The sequence below is a fragment of the Penicillium vulpinum genome (genome assembly GCF_028829585.1).
Source record: "Penicillium vulpinum strain IBT 29486 chromosome Unknown utg000003l_segment0_segment0, whole genome shotgun sequence".
Classification (NCBI taxonomy): Eukaryota; Fungi; Ascomycota; class Eurotiomycetes; order Eurotiales; family Aspergillaceae; genus Penicillium; species Penicillium vulpinum.
In genome coordinates this window covers 2,507,322-2,528,975 of record NW_026643243.1, presented here as the reverse complement: position 1 = coordinate 2,528,975, position 21,654 = coordinate 2,507,322, and the positions used below count along the sequence as shown (strand labels likewise).

The window sequence follows — 21,654 nt, the reverse complement described above, 5'->3', positions numbered from 1 at the left end:
ATCTCCGATAATGTCAGTGGTGATGGAGAAGCAAAATTCCCTTCCCATAGATAGAGCCGATGCTGAAACATGGAATCGCGACCTGATGGAAGCTTTCCGCCGGGCGCTGGAGAAGGACCCCGCAGTAGACCTTCTATCCGTTGTCGGGAAGAGATATGTCGCTGCACATCGTGCTTGTCAATACGCGGGTCTTTCTGAGGCCGCTCGGCTAAACTTCGAAACCGTTGATTGTCTTCAAGATGGGGCACTTTCCCGGCCCGAAATCAACTTGCGCGACATTTTCCCCACGGACTACGATCGCCTATACAGATGGGCCAAGCCCAAGAAAGAAGAAGAGGCCATATCCCTACAAAATCCTCCACCAGCGCGGCAGCTAAAACAGCCTCTCGACTGGCTTCGCAAAAAAATTGAACCTGTCAACACCGCTAGCATCATCTACCCATTATCTGCCCAGTCGTCAGCGCTCCTCAATCAGCCCCTTACGGCGGTGGACGGTTCCTCTGAGACATCATCCCTTACAGCAGCTTTGAAAGACCTGATCTTGAACTCCGACATAATTTTCGAACTTAGCATTAGACATGGTGCTGTCATTAGGTGCAGTGACGACCTTGTTATCAAGACCTTTCCCAGCAGTCGAGATCTTACCGAATACCACAATCTCCAGTATCTTGCTGAACATACCACCGACCTACCAATCCCTAAGCCCCATGGTCTCATCATGCTTGGCAATATTGGTGTTATGTTCATGTCATATGTTCCAGGGACTGCTTTAGACAAGGTATGGTCACGCTTATCCCATCAAGGGAAATTATCCATACAGAAACAACTGGACGATATATTCTCTCGCCTCAGAGGCCTACGCCAGGATGATGGAACTGAACTTGGGGGCGTACGCGGGGAAGGAGTCAAAGACTACCGAATTATGGAAACCCTAGCGTATAAAGGCATAACCACAGCCAAGGAGTTTGACCAGCTGCAGTTCTCGGCAAAGCATCGCGCTAGTCCTTCCTACGTCAAGTTACTTCGGTCTTTCTTGGATAAGGACAACGAAACTCTGCAGGGGTCCGTATTCACGCATGGCGATTTGAAGAAATCCAATATCATGGTGGAGGAAGATCCGGGAAATGCAGATCTCTTTGTGATTACCGGGATTATTGACTGGGAGGATGGCGGCTTTTACCCTGAGTACTACGAATCCACGACGCTGTCGAATGGACAGAGTATTATGTCTGACGACGATTGGTATCTGTATACCCCACACTGTATCTCGCCCTTACGGTTCCCTGTACGCTGGCTAGCTGACCGACTTTGGGGTAATCTTTTATGGAGCTGGAGGACTGATATAGTACGATAAAATTCCGAAATGCCTATCTCAATTGATCACAATACAACCTTGCAAGCCCTCTCCCCTTTCCACTTCTCTCCAGCTTCCAGTAACAATAACTGTTCCCACTCAGACTTTACGCCCATGACTCGCGTTTCGCAGCGACCGCCTGCCTGTTTATGATATAATCACCGTCCGTTGTATCAATAATCAATGCACGCTCAAGCCTTTTCAAGACATCGAGGACATAATCCTGGCAACTCCAATCTGCCAACTCATTCTTGATAGGGGTCGCGTATGCGATATTTTTGATAACCTCGATTTTGCTGGCATCAATCTGACAAAGGTACAGAAGCTCGATAAGGGCACTCGAACTGCGTGCGTCCGACGGTGTCCTTACATCAGGGAAATACTTCTGACGTGCACCGAGGACGTGAATGATCGTCTTGTCATCATAGTTGTCTGCTTCGAGGTAGAGGCTCCAGTGCATAATGCCAGGGTTGTCGTAGATGGCTACCGAAAGGGGAATAGTGGATGCCATATTATCTCGATTCCGAAGACATGTTCAGGGATGCGGAAAGCGAATATAAGCAAACTCAGAAGGTAATTATGGTAGGAGTATCTTCTTCTTTATGATAAATGAAGAAACGGCTCTAACAGAAAGGGTTTCTTTGGTCTAGGTTGGGATATCTCGCGGGTTAAAGTGAAAAAGAAGATCGAGGCAGCAGAGGCCGGATTTATACTTGGACTGCACGGATGGCTCCTTCCCATCACCAGCTCGGAGTAACTCCAAGCTGCGGGCTTTGGCACCCTCGAAAGTCGATAACCACTCAAAGTACCATACATATTGAGCGAAACGCTTCCCAGGTTGACGGGTGTATGATCCTTGTTTCTGAAACCCCAACAGGGAGACAAGCCAGCATATTGGTAAACAGTGAGTACCTAGGTGTGCTATAAATAATTGATAGTCTGAACCTGCTGGTGAATTCCAAATATAACTGTTTCGCCAAACGCCCTTGGTGGCCTAAGCTCATGATCGCAATTTCGAGATATGTAGCCGCCACCATGGAAGAGAGTTATGGCGTACTACGGGCGACTAAGTATACAGTGGGACCTCCGAAATATGGGGCCAGGCATTCAGGCCTCAAGAAACCTGCCTCTCGGCTAAAGTTCGGTAGATTTTGATTGGAGCGCCTTGGGCCGCCTTGGGCTGCCTTGGTCCACCTGAAACACTCAGCCTCTCTTGGCATCTGTTGACTCGGTTGTTTGATTGCATTTCTATTCTAGTATACTCCGTACTCCGTACTGCAATTGAGCTCAAATAAGCAATAATTATGAGAGAGATATACAGTAACTACAATGAAGATATAGGGGTAACTGGAAATCTCTGTATTGCGCGTGAAGAGAGAAAAGAAGAGAAGAAACTATCTATATACTAAGATTAAAGTACTGGGAGATCACATGACCTATCAACAAATTAGAATGGCCACTACTGTCCTTGTTGGCTCTAAAATTATCTCCCGAATTTGATATCTCGTTGTTTGCGGAACTTATACAGAGCTGACATGAATATAATTGGCAGGGCAACAACTACGGGACGCTGATGGGTTTCGCTTCTTGGTACTAGAATGGGCTAAGTCAATTTACCTAGCTACGCTAAAAAAAAAGCTAAATCTGATATGATGAGATTAGACACTCCAACTTCATTCATTCCTAACATCAAGTTGTACGTGTGTCTCAAGATGACTGGAAAATCAAACAAACCAGAGTCCACTGAAAACATCATTGTTGCAGCCGATCATGGCCGACTCGATGTTGTCACAGCGCTCTTAGAAAACGGGGCAGATCCGAATATCGTAGATGAGGTCGGAACTTCGGCTCTTCATAATGCAGCAAAGCAGGGCCATTGGCAAATTGCCCGCCTTCTTCTCGAAAAGAATGCGTCACCTCGGATCGAGGATGGCAATCGCGCAACTCCACTCCGCCTTGCTGTAAGAGCGAGTAACAAAGAGATTGTTCGCTTGCTGCTTGAGTGTGATCCTCCTACAAGCGAGAGGAAACAAACCGAAATTTATTGGCACCTTCACATTGCCGCAGGCTTTGGATTTACAGAAATAGTCCAACTCTTTCTGGATTGCGACACCCCCACCCTACGTGGCAGTGGGGAAGAAACAGCGCTGCACTTGGCGGCTGCAAAGGGGCATCATGACGTCTGCGACCTTCTCCTAAAGCACGACAAGTCCTTGACTCGATCACTATGGACCCGAATGACCGGACCCAGTTTGGAAGTTGACTCAAAAGATCACGCGGGAAACACGCCTTTCGCGTACGCAGTGGAAAAGGGTCATAATCAGACAGTGGATGTCTTTTTACGCAGTTATCCAGAATTGAGTAAGACTGCCGATCGCCACAAAGAGCTGCATTTCCACAAAGCTATCAGGTTAGGACGGATTGAGATGATTCAGATATTCTTGAGTCATGGCACGGATATTGAGATGAAAGATCAGCACGGATGTCGGGCCCTTCATGTGGCAGTCACCTCAGAGAATAGGCAGTACGTCACTGCTGCTACTGAGATACTCCAGCTTCTACTTGCGCATGGTGCTGCAGCCGATGCAAAGGACAAGTATGGCGATACCCCAGAGTTCTATTCCAATAATCCAAAGACCAGAATGATATTGCGTAACCATGCAGCTACGCGCCCAAAGGTCGATTCACCACTGGTACCTTCGGCTCCGCCACCTGAGTACAAGGCATGAATCCTAAAACCAAGGAGGAAAATCATGTTTTGGAATGGCCATACCAACAATCAATTGTACAATGGGTGTCCTGCTTGACAAAGTGGCCAAATATCTACTGAAGCAGTATGGAGTATAGTCTGCGGAATTCTATTTATCGATATAAATTAGCGACTTTGTAGCTATCCTATGGATAGGAAGTCAGACCTGGAAGGACACCGCAATGCAAAAAGTAGGTTGCAGTACCCAGGTGACACCGCGGGGCAAGTCAATGGGTTTGCGGTAGGATTTATGATATAGATGGTAGATCAGAAGAAGTTGTTTTCTGTGTATGTCTATGGAGAGGAGAGGAACCGGAATGTGATGGTGAATATCAGGATCAGGGGAGCACCCCTGTGTGTAACCGATTACTTTTCGTGGCCCGAACGAATACCTTGCGTAGAACACACCTAGGTTTTCCAGCGTAATAACACATTTCCATAGGCCTCCAGCTGCACAATAGCAACAAAGAAAAGCATTGCATTTCCCGTGTCAACTTAAGCATGAGGCACCTCGGCCAACGCCACCACCCCAGGGTGATTGAAATGTAACTCCCGATGATCTTTCCAATAACCAGGCGGATGAAATGTCTCATAGACTATGTATGAAAAGCTGCAGCCATCATGCTAGGGTACCTGAGGATGGTAGAACCGAAAATTCCAACAAAGAAGGAAAGGCAGGCCGATCAAACTGGATATTTGGAGCCATTGCTATGGTGGATATTAAAAAGACGAGCTTTTCAATGAAGTACGTGGAATTGTGCCCAGAGGACTCGGCAAACGGACCTAAAAGGAGACCGACCAAAACATTTACCAACAAGACACTCTTTATATAACAAAAGTAAACATGAGGGTCAAGTGGCATATATCATGGATTGATCTATATATGTCTTGATAGGGTAACCTCCCGAGGTCGGGAATAATAAATGGAGATCCACAGTGACGTCAGTGGATTTTTCCCTGTTAATTTCCTTTCCAGGCTTTTTCAAGGACTCTTTTGAACTCTCGACATTTTTAAATAGATCGTCATAGGATTTAGTTTCCTAGAAGTTTCTCCTATAATATGCACAAGAGTCACTTCAAGTTTTCGCTGGGTTCTTTGTGAGCATTTTACTTAAAATTGTCCTACCGTTTTTCAACGTACATACTTGGATACCATGAAGCCCATTTTGGCACACGCGCTCATACAGGCCTCTCTTCTCTCTATTGCCTCCGCTTTTCCAGCTCCAACAGCTTTCGCCAACAATGTCGCCCCGCCCGACCCCATCATTACGCCTTCCCCGGTCGAGCGTAATCCTTCTCCCGTTGTTGCCCGAAACATACTGAGCGACGTTGAATCTGGTGCCGACAACGTCCTTTCGGACCTTGGATCTGATCTACCTTCGTGGGCCGCATCTGGCGTGCCCGACTTCTTCCAGGGTTTCCCGACTGGAGACTCAGTTGTGAGCTCACTCGGACTGGACAGCAGTGAATTGGCAGCACTGCCAACCAATGTGTTGAACATTGACCCTTATGCCAACTGGACCAAGTCAGGCTGGAATGTTCGCTTCCACGGGAATGTTTATAAACAGCCAAACACCTCTATCTCAAAGTTGAACGATTTGGCCGATATCTTCCTCGTCAACACTAGTATCTCGGACCTTCCCAAATCCCAGCAGGCCCAGGCACGTAACCTGACTGCCGAAATATTTGTTGTGCAGCAGCCAGAAGTTGCCGTAAACAAGATTCACATCAAGCCCGCAGCTAGTCAGGGGTCCAGCGGACAGCCAGGCGGCGGTGGATCATCCAAGACAACAGGTGGTAAACAAGTCATCACTCTGCCTTACAACACGACAGTTGAGGGTGACTTCGACACATTTGTGCCAATTGACAGCAATGGCCTTACTGCAGGTAATGAAACTTCAGCGATCCAGAGACTGGACACTCATGTTGAGGGCGCAAGCATTGGAAATTCTACCGCCTACCTTGTTCCTCCCAAGGGACTCACTATCATTTCTGACATTGATGATATTCTGCGTGTCACCAAGATCTATCAACCAAAGCAAGGATTGCTCAATTCTTTCGCCCGTCCATTCACAGCTTGGGAGAACATGCCGGAAATTTACCGCAACTGGTCCATCAGCCTCCCCGATACTCATTTCCACTACCTAGTAAGTCTCCTCTAGCTCTACCTTTCTTATTCAAAATATTAAGAGCTATTCCAGACCACCACCCCAGAGCAAATTACCAGAAACTACATGGAGTTCATCTACGACAACTACCCGGGCGGTTCCTTCGACACCCGTCCTCTCAACTTCAGCGACGTCTCCGCTACCCTGTCGATCCGCAAGTTCCTATTGCAAAAGATCTTCGAAACCTTTCCCGAGCGCAAGTTTGTCCTGGTTGCAGACACCAGCAACAGCGATGTTATGCGCGACTACCCGAAACTGGCCACCGACTTCCCCACACAAGTCCAGTGCATCTTGCTCCGCAACACCTCGGCAACAGACCCGGGCGACAAGTTCCCATACGACACGTCCGGATTCAAGGGCCTCAAGCAATCGAAGTACATGTTCTTCCTGAACTCGGATGACCTGACCAAATTGGATATTGCCAATGGACAGTGCTATAATCAGTCGATCCCTCAGAATCTGACGTTCGGCTACCAGGGACTGCCAGCTGGACTGGGCAATAAACCAAGTGCAGTGAACGGGTCCGCAAACCATACCGGAGCTGCTAACGGATTGTTGACGAAAGAATCAGCTGGCGTGCAGGGCTTCATGGCATTGGTCGCAGCCATGGCTACAGCCACCTTTATGTTTTTATAGAATTATGTAGATACGATTAATAATACGAATTGAGAGGACCATGAAGTTTCTCTTAAATTAGATGTATGCTATATATCCCTTCAATGCTACATCTATCACATACGACCATAGGGAGTGGAAAACAGGGCAATCCCAGCACTCGTCAATTCAACTATTTTCGGCCAACAGGTATTTATTTCTGTCTACTATCTAATGAGAGAAGGACGCACTTTGCAGATAAAATCACAGCTAAGAGCAAGGGTTTGGAGGCCTTATCGCAAGGAAGTGCGGAACAATGCACGAGAAGATAAACAATGTAAAGAGCTGATAAACGAGCACAGATACTTTATATTTCTCTTTAAGCTCCTACTATACATAAAAGGTCATCAACAAAAGCTTAGTTCAACGTGATTATCAGTTGCTATCTAGCACAATCACCTCCGCCTCTACTTCCCCGACACTCTCCACGCGGAGCGCATCCCCAGCATTTACCATTGTAATAAAAGCCCCATCGCCCTCCTCAAGAACGGCGTCCTCCCTACCATCGATCATAACCTTGGACTTGCCCTGTTTGGTCATAGGCAAGTGAATATATACATTTCGCTTCTTCCTGGACTCGACAGCTTCTCCGGCGCCAATAGTCCACTTAAATGTCGAGGCTGGCTCAATAATTCCAGCCCCCATGACGAAATCAGCATGAATGGGGATAGTACCGGAAATTTTGGGCACGGCAGCATCTTCCTGTGCTGGGGTAGCTTCGGGTCCCGCAGCAAGCGGGGATAAGATAGGAACAAATGCTTTGCGCTTTGCTTCCTCGCTAAATGCCATAGTGTGGTACTGTGGCTTGAGGCCATGCTTCCAGGGAAGTGCCCAGATTTGAAGGAAGTGAACCGACTTGTTGGATTCGTTCTGCTCCGAGTGTGCGATTCCTGTCTCGCGTCAGCTTTAATTGACTCCAGATAGGGTAGATTGGAGGTTCGAGAGACTTACCCGTTCCGCCTGTGGTGAATTGTACATCTCCCCGCTTCATTCGGTAAAATTGTTTTCCTTGCTCTCCTTCGGAGCCCTTCTTAACCATGCTATCCCGGTGCGTGAGCTCACCATTTAGGATATAGCTGAAGATTTCCGCATCGCGATGCGGATGCGTTGGGAATCCATTGCGCGCTGCAACACGGTCCTCATTTAGAACACGCAGACTTCCAAAATTCTGGAATCGGTGATCGTAATAGCCGGCGAAGCTGAAAGTATGGAAAGATTTCAGCCAGCCGCCATGTTCAGCGTATCCACGGTCACTGGATCGGCGGAGAGCAATCTTGGCGTGGGCAAGTGGGTTCGACATTGTTTTGGTTTTAGATTGGTCAAATAGCACAATTAGAATGTGTTTGAGGTTATTCTTTTTTATGATTAGAAAAAAAAAAACAGACGTGGGTCTGAGGGTTTATATAGCTTGAGATCAAGTCGTCTAGACGGCTCAAGAACCTTGGAAATCCATCTCATCGGGATTATGGAATCATTATCCATCATCAATAAAAGTGGAACTAGTCCCAAATCGGTATAGGGCCGGATGTAATCACTGACATTTAGTTGGGAATTTCTGATTCATCCTGCTATAGGAATCCTCCCAATACAAATTACTAGAAATTAAGGTTAATAAAAGACGGAGTTGACATCTATTTCGATTGGCTGAGAAGAACCAAAATTCGATAAATTATCAATGGCTGTTACGAGGCCCCGTTGGAGCTGGGTTTACAGCTGACTAAGGACAAAACATTAACAACCTTGACAAGCATACAGACCTCTATGAATGCGTCTTGATGTCATCGCTGTCTGCTCAAAGTATAAAGGTATATGACTAGTCGTGGTACCTAGCTCTGGTCATAAATGTATGGAAGCTAAGTGGAGAAAGGTTCTGGTATATGCCAATTTGAAGCTCTTTCAGTAAGTATTATTTATTCACCGTCCGCATTTGAACTGGCCGTCCTTGGCGAATCTCGCAAGTATTTGGACCTTCAGCAGCCTTGCTCTGGAAGGGATGAAAGCTGCTTCCGATTTATGGAGTGTGCCATATTTCAGTTATTCAGATGATAGCCGGCTAGAGGAGGCGGGGATGAAAGGAATTATTTGGAGGCCTTTATAAAAATGATTTTGCACCGACTATGTGAAGTTTAGTACTGTGATAAGATCGCTCTTCCTCATTGCGATTTATCATATTAAACCCTTTAGCTATGGCATGTATGGTCTCGTAGTTATAATGACTATTTCCGGGGGTAGTTCAAATTGCGGGGTTCTTGGTAGCGTTCCGCAAATCCCATACATGGTCCCGAACCCCGGGCCCAAAGCCCAACCCACAGCCCATTCGTGGGGGCCCATAAGGCCCGGGTTCAACTTCTGAATTCTCGGCATATTTGTACTGTTTGAGGCCTATTTGGGGCCCATTAACCCGCAGTGGGCTTCTACCTTAGGCCTATAGCCGATCGGTGGGCCCGAGGCCGGGCCCAAAACCCAGCCCATTTGCGGGTTGGGTCCGGGTTGGGCTTTGGGTTTTGTGGGCTCTGCGGAAGTCTAGCTGTGTGTATATACTTAGCAACCAGTGTCTGTGGTAGGCTGTCACGTCCAATGGTTTTATACCATCCTTCAGTTGAAAGAAGGTCAGTACGGTGGTCGCGCGATGGAGGGTGAGAATCGCCAGGAATCGCCAGCTTCTCACCCTATATATTGCGCACTCACCTTTCTCACTCCGGTGGTGCGACACTAAAGCGGTGCTTACGTTGCATGTAGGATATTTCGGAAAATATAAACACTTTTAACTAGCAACCTAGCACATACGACCATAGGGTGTGGAAAACAGGGCTTCCCGTCCGCTCAGCCGTACTTAAGCCACACGCCGGTGAGTTAGTAGTTGGGTGGGTGACCACCAGCGAATCCTCACTGTTGTATGTTTTTGTTTTGTTCACTCTTTGTTTTAACTCATTCTACTCCGTACTCCCTAGGATGTATTCAATAAAAGCTAACGTTTGGTCCCTATGTCCTTGGCTTTCTGGGAGGCGGAGGAGTCTGTCCTACGCATAGGACGACTTGATTGGCTTGGCTTTATGCATGGGTGCCCAAAGGCTTAAACGAGTCAATAGTAAGTCTGATAAATATGTGAGATCTAGGAACCTATGGTAGAATTTTCTCCGATAACAACCAATAGACGAGCGAATTTAGTTTCTTCAGTCATTAAATCTTGAGATGGAGTAAATATATACATATTCACCGATGAGAAAACTCAATGACCCGACTGCTTACTCTGAATACGCAGAACATGAAAATCCCATCTTACTTCCGGAGGAATAAGAATAAGCAAAAAGTGAAGAACCGGAGCTCAGCAGATGACCATGGCTCAATAGGTCCTAAGGAGATTTTACAGAAAGCGCCGAAAATAGGAAGAGCGGAAATTTCAGAAGACAACAATACTACCAAAAGCGAATTTGTGCTATCAAGTGCGACGATTCCGACGGAATCTCCAAAATCAGAGGTCGCGGACTCGGAGCATTATTGGCGATCCCCGCTGCAGGCTGGTAATGAGACGTCACACGTTCTATGGAATCGTGCATACGAGAATTTAAAGTGTTCGGAGACCACTGCAGAGCTTGTCGATGTGTACGAAAAGATTCTTACGGCTTCACTTCAACATGGGACATCGAGCAACTCCGGTACAGCGGTCTCTGGCGGTCAACCTGACCTGGCACTGGAAATCACTCTGACAAACAATGCTCCTAATATCTTTGCCTGCGATGAGAGCCAGCGTATGGTCCACATGAGAAGAGTGACTCAGCTGGCTCTGACTAGAGCCGAGAGAAATGCCAATGTAAATCTTGCGGTCTCCGAGGCCCTTCGAGTCATCACAGCTATCCAGGGTGTCGTTGGTACGATGCTATCTGCCTATTCCCCGGCGTCTCTGGCGTGGTCAGGAATTTGCGTCATTTTGCCAGTGATTGCCAGTCCATCTGTTCAAAGCATGGCATTAAAAGATGGTCTACATTTTGTCACTGAGAAGCTAGGGTGGTATCTTGCGATATCGGAGTGTTCTTTCAAGGAAATTTTGCCTGCATCTCCTGCTGAGTTGTTACATCTTCAAAATTTGACAGAATCCAAGATCCTTGACCTTATTCAGTCATTCTTGGAATTTGAAATGAAGAGTGTGTGTTTTCATTTCGGAAACCATGCCCTCGTAAGAGCTCTGAAGGCGATTCTAGCCATCGACGATTGGAAAGCACGGATAGGGTACCTCAAGGGGCTCGAATCTGAGATAAAAGACTGCATGTCTCAATTTTACGATGCATCCAACACCTTACGCCTGGTCAAGATGAGCGAAAACACCTCCCAGATATCGATGATCCTCCGAGAACTAGATCTCATGAGGCAGCTCCAACTCGACGGAAATCGGAGACTGACTGAGTCCCAAAGACTGGAGCTCGTGTCCAAATTCAGCACCAAAACCACATGTCCGTATGTGGAGAGAATGAAATCCGTCCCAAAACGAGTTGAAGGGACTTGTAACTGGTTTCGGGCTCACGACAGATATAACGCTTGGATCAAGTCTGCGTATGGTGGACTTTTGCTTCTTTCAGCAGATCCTGGCTGTGGAAAGTCTGTTCTTTCCAGATTTCTAATTGAGGATGTAATCCCAGAAAGAAGGCCCGATGATATACTATGCTACTTCTTTTTCAAGGACAGTCCAGACCAAAACAATATCTGTGCGGCTCTCAGCGCGCTCATACACCAGATATTATCACGGTACCCCGAATTTTCAGACCTTGTTCAGACAGAAATATCTTCAAATGGAACCGCATTGACGTCCAAAGAATCGACACTCTGGAACATTTTCAAGAGAATCATTGATCGCAAAACCCTGAGGATGAATGTCACATTTGTCCTGGATGCACTGGATGAGTGTCAAAGATCCGATCGGATAACGCTGGTGGACCGTATCAAGGATTTGATTGACGACAACAGCAATGTGGCACAGAATCGGACTGAGCCCACAACTCGAAAGATAAGATTCCTCATTACCACACGTGGGTACCCGGATATAATTGCTCTTTTCAACAATTTCTCTCAAGGCTTGATACACTTGGCTGGAGAAAACAAGAAAGAAGTCGATGAGATCCAGGCTGAGATATCCATGGTTGTTGACTTCAGGTTGAACCAGCTGGCCATGGGTAAGAATCTCCGTGAGGATCGCAAGAAGATGCTCCGGAAGCGATTGATCGAAAAGGGAGGGGAGCAAAGAACTTATCTCTGGGTTCGACTTGTATTCGAAGTTCTGGAAGCCAATCTCAGAGATCAGCAATTTGTTTGGAACCGTCTTGTTAATACGGTTCCACAGAGTGCTCATTCTGCCTATGAAAAGCTCCTTGCCAGAGTTAGGCAAGACGAAAGGGACCGCGTGGAAATGTTGTTCAAAATGATGATTGTTGCGCTCCGGCCCCTTTCAGTGCAGACTGCAGCTCTTTTATTGGATGTCAGAGACTTTGTAGACAATGAGAACGAATTTCTCAACTCTTATGGGATTGAATCTGGGGAGAAAATTGACCTGGAGTCAACAGAGAGTTTTAAAGCATGGATTATTGGCACATGCGGCATATTCGTGACTATCTATGATGAAAACCTCTTTTTCCTCCATCAAACTGCCAAAGAGTTCCTCTTGGCTCCCGGTGACGTGGCAAGACGGGACTCTCATGAGTTTCGGCATAGCATTACCGAGCGAGAGGCTCATAAGGTCATGGCGGAGAATTGTCTGCTTCTTTGGAAGTATGGAAGATTTGCTGGCAATGAGGAGTCCCATCGCTACTGCCTAACATACACGGCCCACCACTTCTGTGAAGCCCAAAGCTTTACGGGAAACGGCGATTGTGCAGTCCAAGATATTGACGATCGCTTCTGGGATATTTATGCTAACAGTTGGAACGATCTGGAATTTATTCGAAATCAATCTGTTAGCTCTTTCTTACGACAACATGACCGATATGTGCTTGATTCAGACGACACGGAGCAGATAAAACTAGCCTGTATGGCAACATTTGGTCACTACCGGCTGCTTGATCAAACGCTTCAAAATTCCAGAGTGAGTGGACGCATATTGGATCCTCTAGATACTCCTTGGATGCTCCCGGATACAGTTGCAGCGACTCATTGCGCTAATCTGCTCCTGAACTATCTTCCCCAACGGCCTCCGCTACTCTTCACACAGTATGACACTTAGATCAGAGGCCAGTCGTATACATAGTCGGTCCGCCACCTACATGACACTTCTTCTGACAATTCACGACTTTCTATTTAACTATCAACCACTCCACCCACTATGGCTAAAAACAATTTAGAATATATATATGCTTTGACTAAGAAGATATAGACTAAATATTCAAGTTAAAAAAGTACGATATCGTAAGAACGTGTGAATTCGCGGTTCCTAACCGTCGATTCCGACGACGATGGAAATATAGAAAATATAAATTTAGTACTACTCCTACAATTTTTATGAAGCCATGTAGTAACCTAACATATATAATAGCCTTATCTATTTGAATGTGAAATTGGAAAATTTAGAAAAGGTTTTAGGGAGCCCTCTTATAGTATTGGGATTGGAAATTTCAACATACTACACACATAGCATAAGATATATATAACTTTGAAGACATCCCTGAAATTTGGCCTTGAGATTTTCCAAAAGCACCAGCATAGCATTAGAATATCAGGGCTATACTTAAGATGAAAGGTCCTATTGTAAGATTGTTGAGAAAAAGAAGCATTTACACATTGAAGTGGGGTGCGCTGTCATAGACGCGGGTAATGCCTGTCTGCGAACCAGACAAAACCAGGGCAGGTTCTTGAAGAGCGGAAGATAGGAGAAGAAAACCCAGGGGTAATTTGTAGGAGAAAGGATTGGTTATTCTTCTAATCTCTTGGTTCTGGCCCTTGAATACACGTATTTTGCTTAGTCAGTTTACACCGCCATTTCTCACGTCTCCCTCTACAACATGTACCTTTTGTATGGTCTGCCTAGTAAAAGGTACAGTGTCACATGGTGGTGTTCCATATGGGTGGCGGACCCTCGCTTGCGAGGGTCTGTAATTTTTGCAAAAAATGCAAGGGCCGGTTAGTATGTTATATAAACATCGCTCATCTGCTAGGAGTTCTTCTTCCATGCTGATTCGGGTAGCCATGTTGATCGAGCGAGCTACAAACTTTTGAGAAAAAGCTTTGGTGAGTCTGTTCAGAGGTGTGTGATAGAAAGTCTACTCCGTACGGAGCTCCGAAAATGTAATCCCATGTGCACGGGCAAGCTCGGGAGGACTCCGAGCTCTTGTTCACATGGCACATTCGATCCAATTGCACAGAGTTGATGATTCCATTTATGTTAAAGAACGAAATGTAGTAGGAGAGAATACTGATTGAGGTTTGAATGGCTTAACTCAACTCTGTAGTCTGGTCTATTATTTTTAATTTTCATTATGGCCCATCCACAGGGAAAAACTAGTGGCAACGTATTTGGGATACTGAGTTTTCGCTGGGTCTAAGACCATGTGGCGTATTAGCACAGACCGTTCGTTATACGAGAGCAACTGGCAGTTGTTGGGATTTTCCCCGCAGTATCCGGATTCTTCTGATCCCAGTCTGGGGAAGAGACGAATCAAAGCGCCTGGCAAATGCAACGAAAAATTTCTCCATGTTGATATAAGTGGGACTTCAACCGGAGTAATGTAAAGAGTGAAACTATCGTGTCAGCACTATGACCAAAACAGAAATAATATGAGAAGAAATGAAGGAATCCCCGAGAGCATCCAAGCCCGAGCTATCATTTTTGCGGAACTCACTACCACTGCCGACGCACCCGTCGGGCTCTCGGACCCCTGAGACTCTAAGTCCGAACCAGCAACACGTGGCTTTCAGATGCCTTTTGTGGGGTAGGTGTGAATTGTTAGGAACTATGTATATTGTATGTGTCTGCTAGGTTAATAGATAAATGGGCCCAAATGTCTAGTTGACGAACTAAAGGACTACGTGCACCTGTGCCTATAGGCAATGATTCGAAAGGATAAGGTTAGAACTAATGTAGGAACCCCTTTGCATTTAATAATTGGCTCTCTTGTGGCCACTGACGAAGCGGACGAAGAGACAAAAGAATTGTTATTCAATCTAGGAAAAAGCAGGATATTTATATCCCGATGTCTTCCAAACAATCATGGTGCAACGTTCAACGGACCTTGCTATGATGCCTAAATAATGTCGGATAGAAGGATACAATAACTTAAGATCAAATGCTCGCGTGAGCTATGCTCGGAATGCCTACTGTTAGAATTGCTCATAAACCGATATACTCCCGTCGCAAAGGTGAGTTCCGAAAGGTCAAAGCCTCAAACGTACCGACGTACCCCGCTTAGAATTGGAAGTCCATATGGCTATTGGCTTGATTTAATGCGGGGGAAACAGAATTTCTTATGCCAAGCCCGTAACACACAGACCTTGTGTTGGTGCGCCCCCAACAGCAGAATTTTACCACTCAATCTACAAATTAAGTGTCTTTTGTATGATTTGCCCACACAAAAAACACTTAAACACATCCTTGACACCATACGAGTTTGCCCCAGAATGTAAGCTACTTATTGAATGTGGGAATTAAGTGGCGCTTAGGTGCGAAGCTTAGCGTATTTGTCTCCTGCTATTGCCCCAATAAGAATCACAATCACCGTTTTATTTCGTGGTGACTAAGCCGGATTCGTTAAGGACTGCAAAGGCGTTTCCAGTTTTGTAATTTCGTTCGCTAGTGGCCATGGAATGTTGCCATTTCGTTATTAGTGTGGAAATTGAGGGCCACAGAGTGTCCGGTGTTTTCCCGCTGTTATAATTTATAATAATGACTATTGACGTAGTTCCTCAAATCCATCCGCCATGAACGCTCGCCTTCGCTGAGAGCAGAAACACCTATGGGCCCTGAATGCTTTGGTCGTCAACAGTGACCAATGATTCGGCGCCTGTCCAGATTTACAGACCGTCTTGCGCGTTTCACTCTCGTGCCCGCCATATTCAGCCGCCAAGCGTAAAATGTCCGACTTCTCCGTGGACGGGGTGATCGGGGAATACTCAGGGCAAGATTTCTCTGTCAAGGCCACGTTCACTGTGTTCCTGTGCATCGCTCTTTACAACTCCCTCGAACTATTGGTGCTCATTTTCGCCTCCTTCCGACGTTATCGTGGGCTATACTTCTGGAGTCTGCTTTGCTCCACGCTACTAGGGGTCATCCCGCAGTCTCTGAGCTTTCTCCTAAAGTACTACAATATAGGGCCACTCTGGTTCTCTCTCACATTGTCGACCATCGGATGGTATTTTATGGTCACAGGACAAGCGCTCGTGCTATTTTCGCGCCTGAATATTGTTGTGCAGGACTTGACTGTTAGCCGTCTTGTCCTAGCAATGATAGTTATCGACGCCATCGTTTTGCATGTCCCAACCACCGTGCTCACGTATGGGTCGAACTTCATCAGTACCCCGGTTTGGACTCATGGCTACACAATAATGGAGCGCATCGAACTCACCGGCTTCTGTCTCCAAGAATTCATCATTTCCGGCATCTATATCTCTAAAACCATCGAAATCCTTCGCATGCCGTTCCCGAGCACCCATGGCCACAACCCGAACAGGAAGATTATGTACCAGCTGCTCGTCATCAATGCCTTGATCATCATGATGGACGTTGTGCTGTTGGTATTTGAATATATGAACTATTTTGTCATCCAAACTACTCTCAAATCGATGGTATACAGCATCAAACTAAAGCTTGAATTCGGTGTCCTCAGCCGTCTTGTCTTTCTGGTGCAGTCACATCGCGATTGGCCACAAGAATCACGCGAGTTTGATGACTTGTTATGACACAAGTTTGTGAGGCGTTGTTGTTAGCTTTTTGAAACAGCGTTTATTTAGCGTGAGATATCCAACTCCAGTCGTTCAACAACCAATTTACAAGCAGATTGCTTGATATTCCCATAATGTTGAAGCATGGCATCTTTACCTTTGGAGAAGATCTATAAAGCTGCGAGAATCCAATGCTGAATGTGATCAGCTCTGGAACTCACACTGTGCGATATTGCTGCAAATCTTATGCAGGGGTCTCGGGGCTCTTCCAGGGTGAAGGCACTCCGAGTATATGTCCCATAATTTGTAGCTTCATCGCCCCTTTGGGGTTACATAGGTGGATTGTATATTGCGGCCGACCTCCGGCACCTGCTCCCAAATATCGCCCACCGCCATCGGAGGCCGATACAACCGGGTATTCCTAAAACAGTTCCTCCACGACGGTCAAATCCTAGGGATTGAACAAACCTTCTCAACTCCAAAAGAATGGCACGGTGCCCCCCTTGCGTCTATTCGCCGTACATTTGCCGCCCTTGCAAACCCCCGTTTCTTTGTCATCGTCGATACCGGTACCTACCACATGCTTGAAGAACTACGGCAGCTATACTTCAGTGGCGATCCCCTTCCATCTGAACAACTCTCCCTGCGTGATGTGTATCGGCCACAAGTCCAGACAAGTCAGAAGCACTAGCTAGAAGACCAGATGAATGACGAGTCGGGACGTTACAACAAAAAGTTCAAACATCAGGACACAGAGTGTGCTGGAACAGCTTCCGCAGCAAACCAGTACCATGAATGTACCGAATGAGTTTTGGGTCCCGAATCGACGAAAAATGACGTCGTCAATTTGTATGCACCAGTTTTTTCCTCCTACTAGCTAACTTACTACTTTGCTAAGATATTTTTAATCACACTGTGCTATCAATGCCGCATACACTTTGAGCAGAGTATGCGTTTTTATTAAAATAAATATATTAAGAGAATTACTCGCTAACTAGGCTTATAACTATTAAATAAGAGTGTATTTTAACAGAGCCCTTAGGTTGCTCTACTCCGTACTAACTATATACATATATCTTTGCAGTATCATACCCGCGAATATCGTGACAACTAGTACCCGGCATACCATACAAAAGTATATTTACAATCAATCCGTGATATCCGCACAGATATCCACACATATTGTCCAAGAGGCGGTTTTGTCATATTTTACTAGTAGTTAGAGTGATGTATATTCATTGACCATACCGTACCTTGCTTCACACCAAATCTCTGTTACTACCGATCCTCTTCTTAAAGCTATTAGGACGAGCCACCATTGCGGTTACCAGTGGTTCCGAACGGCTTACCGATTTGTTGGTGGCTGTGCACCGTACTAGCTGTATGCTCAGTTGAACAAGTGAGAGATTCCGTAGATGAAGTTATTTTCTTCTTCTTTAATTTATACTGATCAGCTTCAAATCGAGGCGGTGTGGTTTTACATGAAGACATGCAGGAGCCTAGCCAATGAGATGGTCGAAAATCTTATAGAAGCGCGTAACTAGGGGCCTGCAGCGTACGTCAGTGCGTGTCCCTCAGCTTATCTAGGATGCTGCTGTCGGCCAAATCTTGGCCCTGGCTCTTCATTGACTACTTTGCCCAAGTATTCTCATCTCATTCGCTACTGCTCCTTAATAGTTCGCTCTTTAGGCTTAGTGTTGGTGGTTTTGATCTTTACTTACTGTCTCTCTTCGCTTTAACCCTAACCCTTGACTCCCTCGCCCTAGTGTCTGTCTGTGCATTCCAATTAATGCTTATTCTTTATACCCTCACGTTCATTGCTTGTATGATTTTACTAAGCACTTCTGTTTTCTCTTCTGGTTGGTTGCGTGCTGCGTGGCTACATGTTCAACGACGCCACTGTATATTTGGTGCTCTCCGTTATCTCAACACTTCCTGAAGCTCTCAAGTTCTTATCTTCCACAGATAATCCAGGTAAATTACCATGGCTCGCTGAGTTCTCTATGCCATAAAACCTTTATTCCCAAAGTTCTATAAAAGCATGTCGTTCAAATACCTTTTTAAATTGTCGTCCATACTCCCTCAGCAGCTTCTCAGTTTCGACCTTTTAAATTGTGAATCTCGCTAAATTGGTCGGTGATCTATGTGGCTCATGTTGGGCTACAGCTATTGCACTACTGCCAAGTCGATAGGCAACGGCGTAAAGCAGCACTACGGCCAAAGTTTTATTCTCTCGCCCATGTTGAAACTTTAGGCCACGGAAGATTATATCGACAAGGTCCCGGGAATATTGAAGGGGCTAGTGTCGGAGGTAAAAACTGCACATCTTATGGGATTGCTGAAATTTCCTCCCCCTCTCAGTTCGCTATTTTCTGACAAATGATCAGAGAATAAGTTGGAATTTTTGAATGATCCTCAAGGACCACTTTAATTCACCTGAGGGATTGCAGGAGTATCACCGGATTTAATCGAGTTAAGTCTAACAGGTTTTGTATTAGTGACACTGCAGTGCAGAGGAAACATGTTGTATGAACCTGTGATAAAGATCCATGCTTCATAATAATTATGTAGCTGAAATACGGTTGGCAGATCCAGGACACCCTATGCTGTGCAACCTCGCATAATCAAGATTCAAATATCTAGCACATCAGAGCAAATGTTGTACGTTACGCCTTGCAGCAGTCCTAACCTGGTTTCTCAAAACTATGAAGAATATATAAGAGCGTCTTCTATTTCTATGGTACCAATTCTGCTTCAAACTCATTCATTCACGCTCTTCGCATAACTCCCATCTTCTTACCTGTTAATCCCAGGTCACAACTTCATTATGTACCGTTTTGATCCTTCAACAAATACGTTGACCAACATACAACCTACCGACGGTAACATAGATACAACCTTCAAAAGTGATGGACCGGAAACTGTACCATCATCCAAGGAAAAAGGTGGCTTCAAGGTTCTTATACCGGACTTTTTCACCTCTATCATGGCTATCGAGCCTATTGTCAATAAGCACTATCAGGAGGTCAAACTCATGCTTGAGGATAAATACGCTAGGTACGTGATCGGTGACATTCAGATGTTTCTGTGAATCCATCTAAACTTTACAAGAATTTTTCAAGCGAATCAAAAATGGATCGAGAAAAATTCAAAAGTCGATCTTGTGTATCTGTCTGCTATGTGGACACCTAATTGCAATGCAGCTGAGTTGGCAATTGTTGCAGATTGGAATCAGTGGGTTGGTTATATGCCCTTCCTTTTAAAGCTGTCTGAAAAATATGTGTTTATTTTCGACAGGGTTTTCTATTTGACGATCGTATGCGAACTTAATAAGTAAATCGAACTGAAAAGTGGAGCCTACTGACTACTTCCAGAATTTGATGAAGGACATCTTCAAATTGATCCAGCAGCAGCGCAGGATGAAATCGATTTAACGCTCGCTATTATGAGTGACTGCCAGCCGCCCGTTCAAGTGAAGGATAATCGTATCCGACACTTGTTTCAGACAATCTGGGATCGAGTTAAGGAGGTACGTCCCTCAATTATCTTTTGATAAACCAACCACTGATGCCAGTGTCACAGCGATCCTCTGTTGGTAAGTTGGTTTGATAAAGCATTTCTCTTTTCCTGGTCTACAAGCAGAGCTTTCTTAACCATTTACTCAGAATATCAAAAATTCTATAAAGATTGTCATCGAAGGTATTTTGAAGGTCTTCTGAAGCAAGTGACAATAATACGTGATGGAGGGGCCTTCCCTGACGTCCAATCGTATTTGGATATGAGAAGGATGACAATAGGTGTTTACCCAGCTATTGCTGTCACTGGGTATGTCCTACTCTGGGTTGAATATGAGCGGTATCAGGTCAGAGTGAAATAATTCTTACTAAGTCTTTTAGTGCCGCCCAAAATGTCAAACTCCCGTCACGAGTTCTGAAGCACCCTTCTATTCATGAATGCATGATAGCCACAGCAGATCTTGTCCATACGTGAGTTTGGATAGACTTGTTCAATTGGTATTTTGTTCACGCTTCTCCTAGGGTAAATGACGTAACGTCGCTCAGAAAAGACCTGGTAAGTCGTCAACCTATTTCTATCCATCTTGTCCTCACACAAAGGTTCAGGAGACGGGCGTCAAGCAGAACGTTGTTTTACGTCTCATGGAGCAGGGTTTCACGACACAACAAGCCATGGATCAGATACAAGAATTGTTGAAGGAAGTCTACCGGCGCTGGTACGTGGCTCTCGCGGATTTGCCTGTCTGGGGAGAGGAAATAGATCGGCAAGTGCTCAAGTTTTTGGATGCCTGCCGTGACGTAGCCTTGGGAAATCTGTATTGGTCGTACGTGGGTTGATCTCGATTATATCTACTTTTGGGTTGCAATATCTAACTCATGGTTTGATTTAGATTCATGACCGCTCGTTACCTCGGTACCGAGGGCGATACGGTCCACAGGACAAGATATTTGACACTCCCGTCCCTTGTGGATGGAAAGCTATCCAACTCGACGGACCCCCGTTTTGCCGTATGCTATGCTTAGCTTGTAGACCTTTGGAATTGAGTTTACACAATGAAATATCAAAATCTTTCAGACAAGTTAATTTACGTAAAGTATAAGCGAGGTAATCCGCCTCGCCGCAGCTGTTAAGAGAATGGTACGACAGCGTATCCCAGAGTGGTGGGAGAAGCAGTGGGAGCGGAGGATGTAGAGAGAGAGAGGGAGACGGAAGGCGGAGGGTACACTTCACCGCATTCATTTGATATATACATTTCCCATGTATGGGTTCTTAGGATTGTGGGTTTAAGATATGCAGGAATGGGCTGATTCCACACTCTTTACAAATCGGCCGTATTTACTCTTGGGAGTGATCCCAAC

The 21,654-nt window shown here is 45.6% G+C and overlaps 9 protein-coding genes across 9 annotated transcripts; 7 read left to right on the top strand and 2 right to left on the bottom strand.

Annotated features, from left to right (window-relative positions):
* Positions 1 to 10: 10 nt before the first annotated feature.
* Positions 11 to 1,354, top strand: N7479_006067 (aminoglycoside phosphotransferase family protein; the record flags this gene model as incomplete). Its single annotated transcript, XM_057253763.1, has 1 exon — positions 11 to 1,354. One exon carries the CDS (start codon positions 11 to 13, stop codon positions 1,352 to 1,354), a length of 1,344 nt encoding a protein of 447 aa, XP_057107625.1.
* Positions 1,355 to 1,460: 106 nt separating this feature from the next.
* Positions 1,461 to 1,865, bottom strand: N7479_006066 (uncharacterized protein; the record flags this gene model as incomplete). Its single annotated transcript, XM_057253762.1, has 1 exon — positions 1,461 to 1,865. The coding sequence occupies one exon, from the start codon at positions 1,863 to 1,865 to the stop codon at positions 1,461 to 1,463; it is 405 nt and encodes a 134-aa protein (XP_057107624.1).
* Positions 1,866 to 3,066: 1,201 nt separating this feature from the next.
* On the top strand, positions 3,067 to 4,083 carry N7479_006065 (ankyrin repeat domain-containing protein; the record flags this gene model as incomplete). Its single annotated transcript, XM_057253761.1, has 1 exon — positions 3,067 to 4,083. The coding sequence occupies one exon, from the start codon at positions 3,067 to 3,069 to the stop codon at positions 4,081 to 4,083; it is 1,017 nt and encodes a 338-aa protein (XP_057107623.1).
* Positions 4,084 to 5,257: 1,174 nt separating this feature from the next.
* N7479_006064 (phosphatidate phosphatase App1 family protein) lies at positions 5,258 to 6,907 on the top strand (the record flags this gene model as incomplete). The annotated part of the gene is made up of 2 exons (XM_057253760.1): positions 5,258 to 6,250; positions 6,305 to 6,907. 2 exons carry the CDS (start codon positions 5,258 to 5,260, stop codon positions 6,905 to 6,907), a joined length of 1,596 nt encoding a protein of 531 aa, XP_057107622.1.
* Positions 6,908 to 7,300: 393 nt separating this feature from the next.
* N7479_006063 (pirin family protein) lies at positions 7,301 to 8,225 on the bottom strand (the record flags this gene model as incomplete). The annotated part of the gene is made up of 2 exons (XM_057253759.1): positions 7,301 to 7,815; positions 7,877 to 8,225. The coding sequence occupies 2 exons, from the start codon at positions 8,223 to 8,225 to the stop codon at positions 7,301 to 7,303; spliced, it is 864 nt and encodes a 287-aa protein (XP_057107621.1).
* Positions 8,226 to 10,157: 1,932 nt separating this feature from the next.
* Positions 10,158 to 13,133, top strand: N7479_006062 (uncharacterized protein; the record flags this gene model as incomplete). The annotated part of the gene is made up of 1 exon (XM_057253758.1): positions 10,158 to 13,133. One exon carries the CDS (start codon positions 10,158 to 10,160, stop codon positions 13,131 to 13,133), a length of 2,976 nt encoding a protein of 991 aa, XP_057107620.1.
* A 2,840-nt stretch (positions 13,134 to 15,973) lies between these two features.
* N7479_006061 (uncharacterized protein) lies at positions 15,974 to 16,798 on the top strand (the record flags this gene model as incomplete). Its single annotated transcript, XM_057253757.1, has 1 exon — positions 15,974 to 16,798. The coding sequence occupies one exon, from the start codon at positions 15,974 to 15,976 to the stop codon at positions 16,796 to 16,798; it is 825 nt and encodes a 274-aa protein (XP_057107619.1).
* Positions 16,799 to 17,026: 228 nt separating this feature from the next.
* On the top strand, positions 17,027 to 17,471 carry N7479_006060 (uncharacterized protein; the record flags this gene model as incomplete). Its single annotated transcript, XM_057253756.1, has 2 exons — positions 17,027 to 17,068; positions 17,118 to 17,471. 2 exons carry the CDS (start codon positions 17,027 to 17,029, stop codon positions 17,469 to 17,471), a joined length of 396 nt encoding a protein of 131 aa, XP_057107618.1.
* Positions 17,472 to 19,607: 2,136 nt separating this feature from the next.
* On the top strand, positions 19,608 to 21,318 carry N7479_006059 (terpene synthase family protein; the record flags this gene model as incomplete). The annotated part of the gene is given in 9 exon segments (XM_057253755.1): positions 19,608 to 19,837; positions 19,892 to 20,060; positions 20,078 to 20,096; positions 20,155 to 20,309; positions 20,355 to 20,605; positions 20,677 to 20,766; positions 20,818 to 20,851; positions 20,896 to 21,119; positions 21,186 to 21,318. The coding sequence occupies 9 exon segments, from the start codon at positions 19,608 to 19,610 to the stop codon at positions 21,316 to 21,318; spliced, it is 1,305 nt and encodes a 434-aa protein (XP_057107617.1).
* Between the last annotated feature and the right edge of the window lie 336 nt (positions 21,319 to 21,654).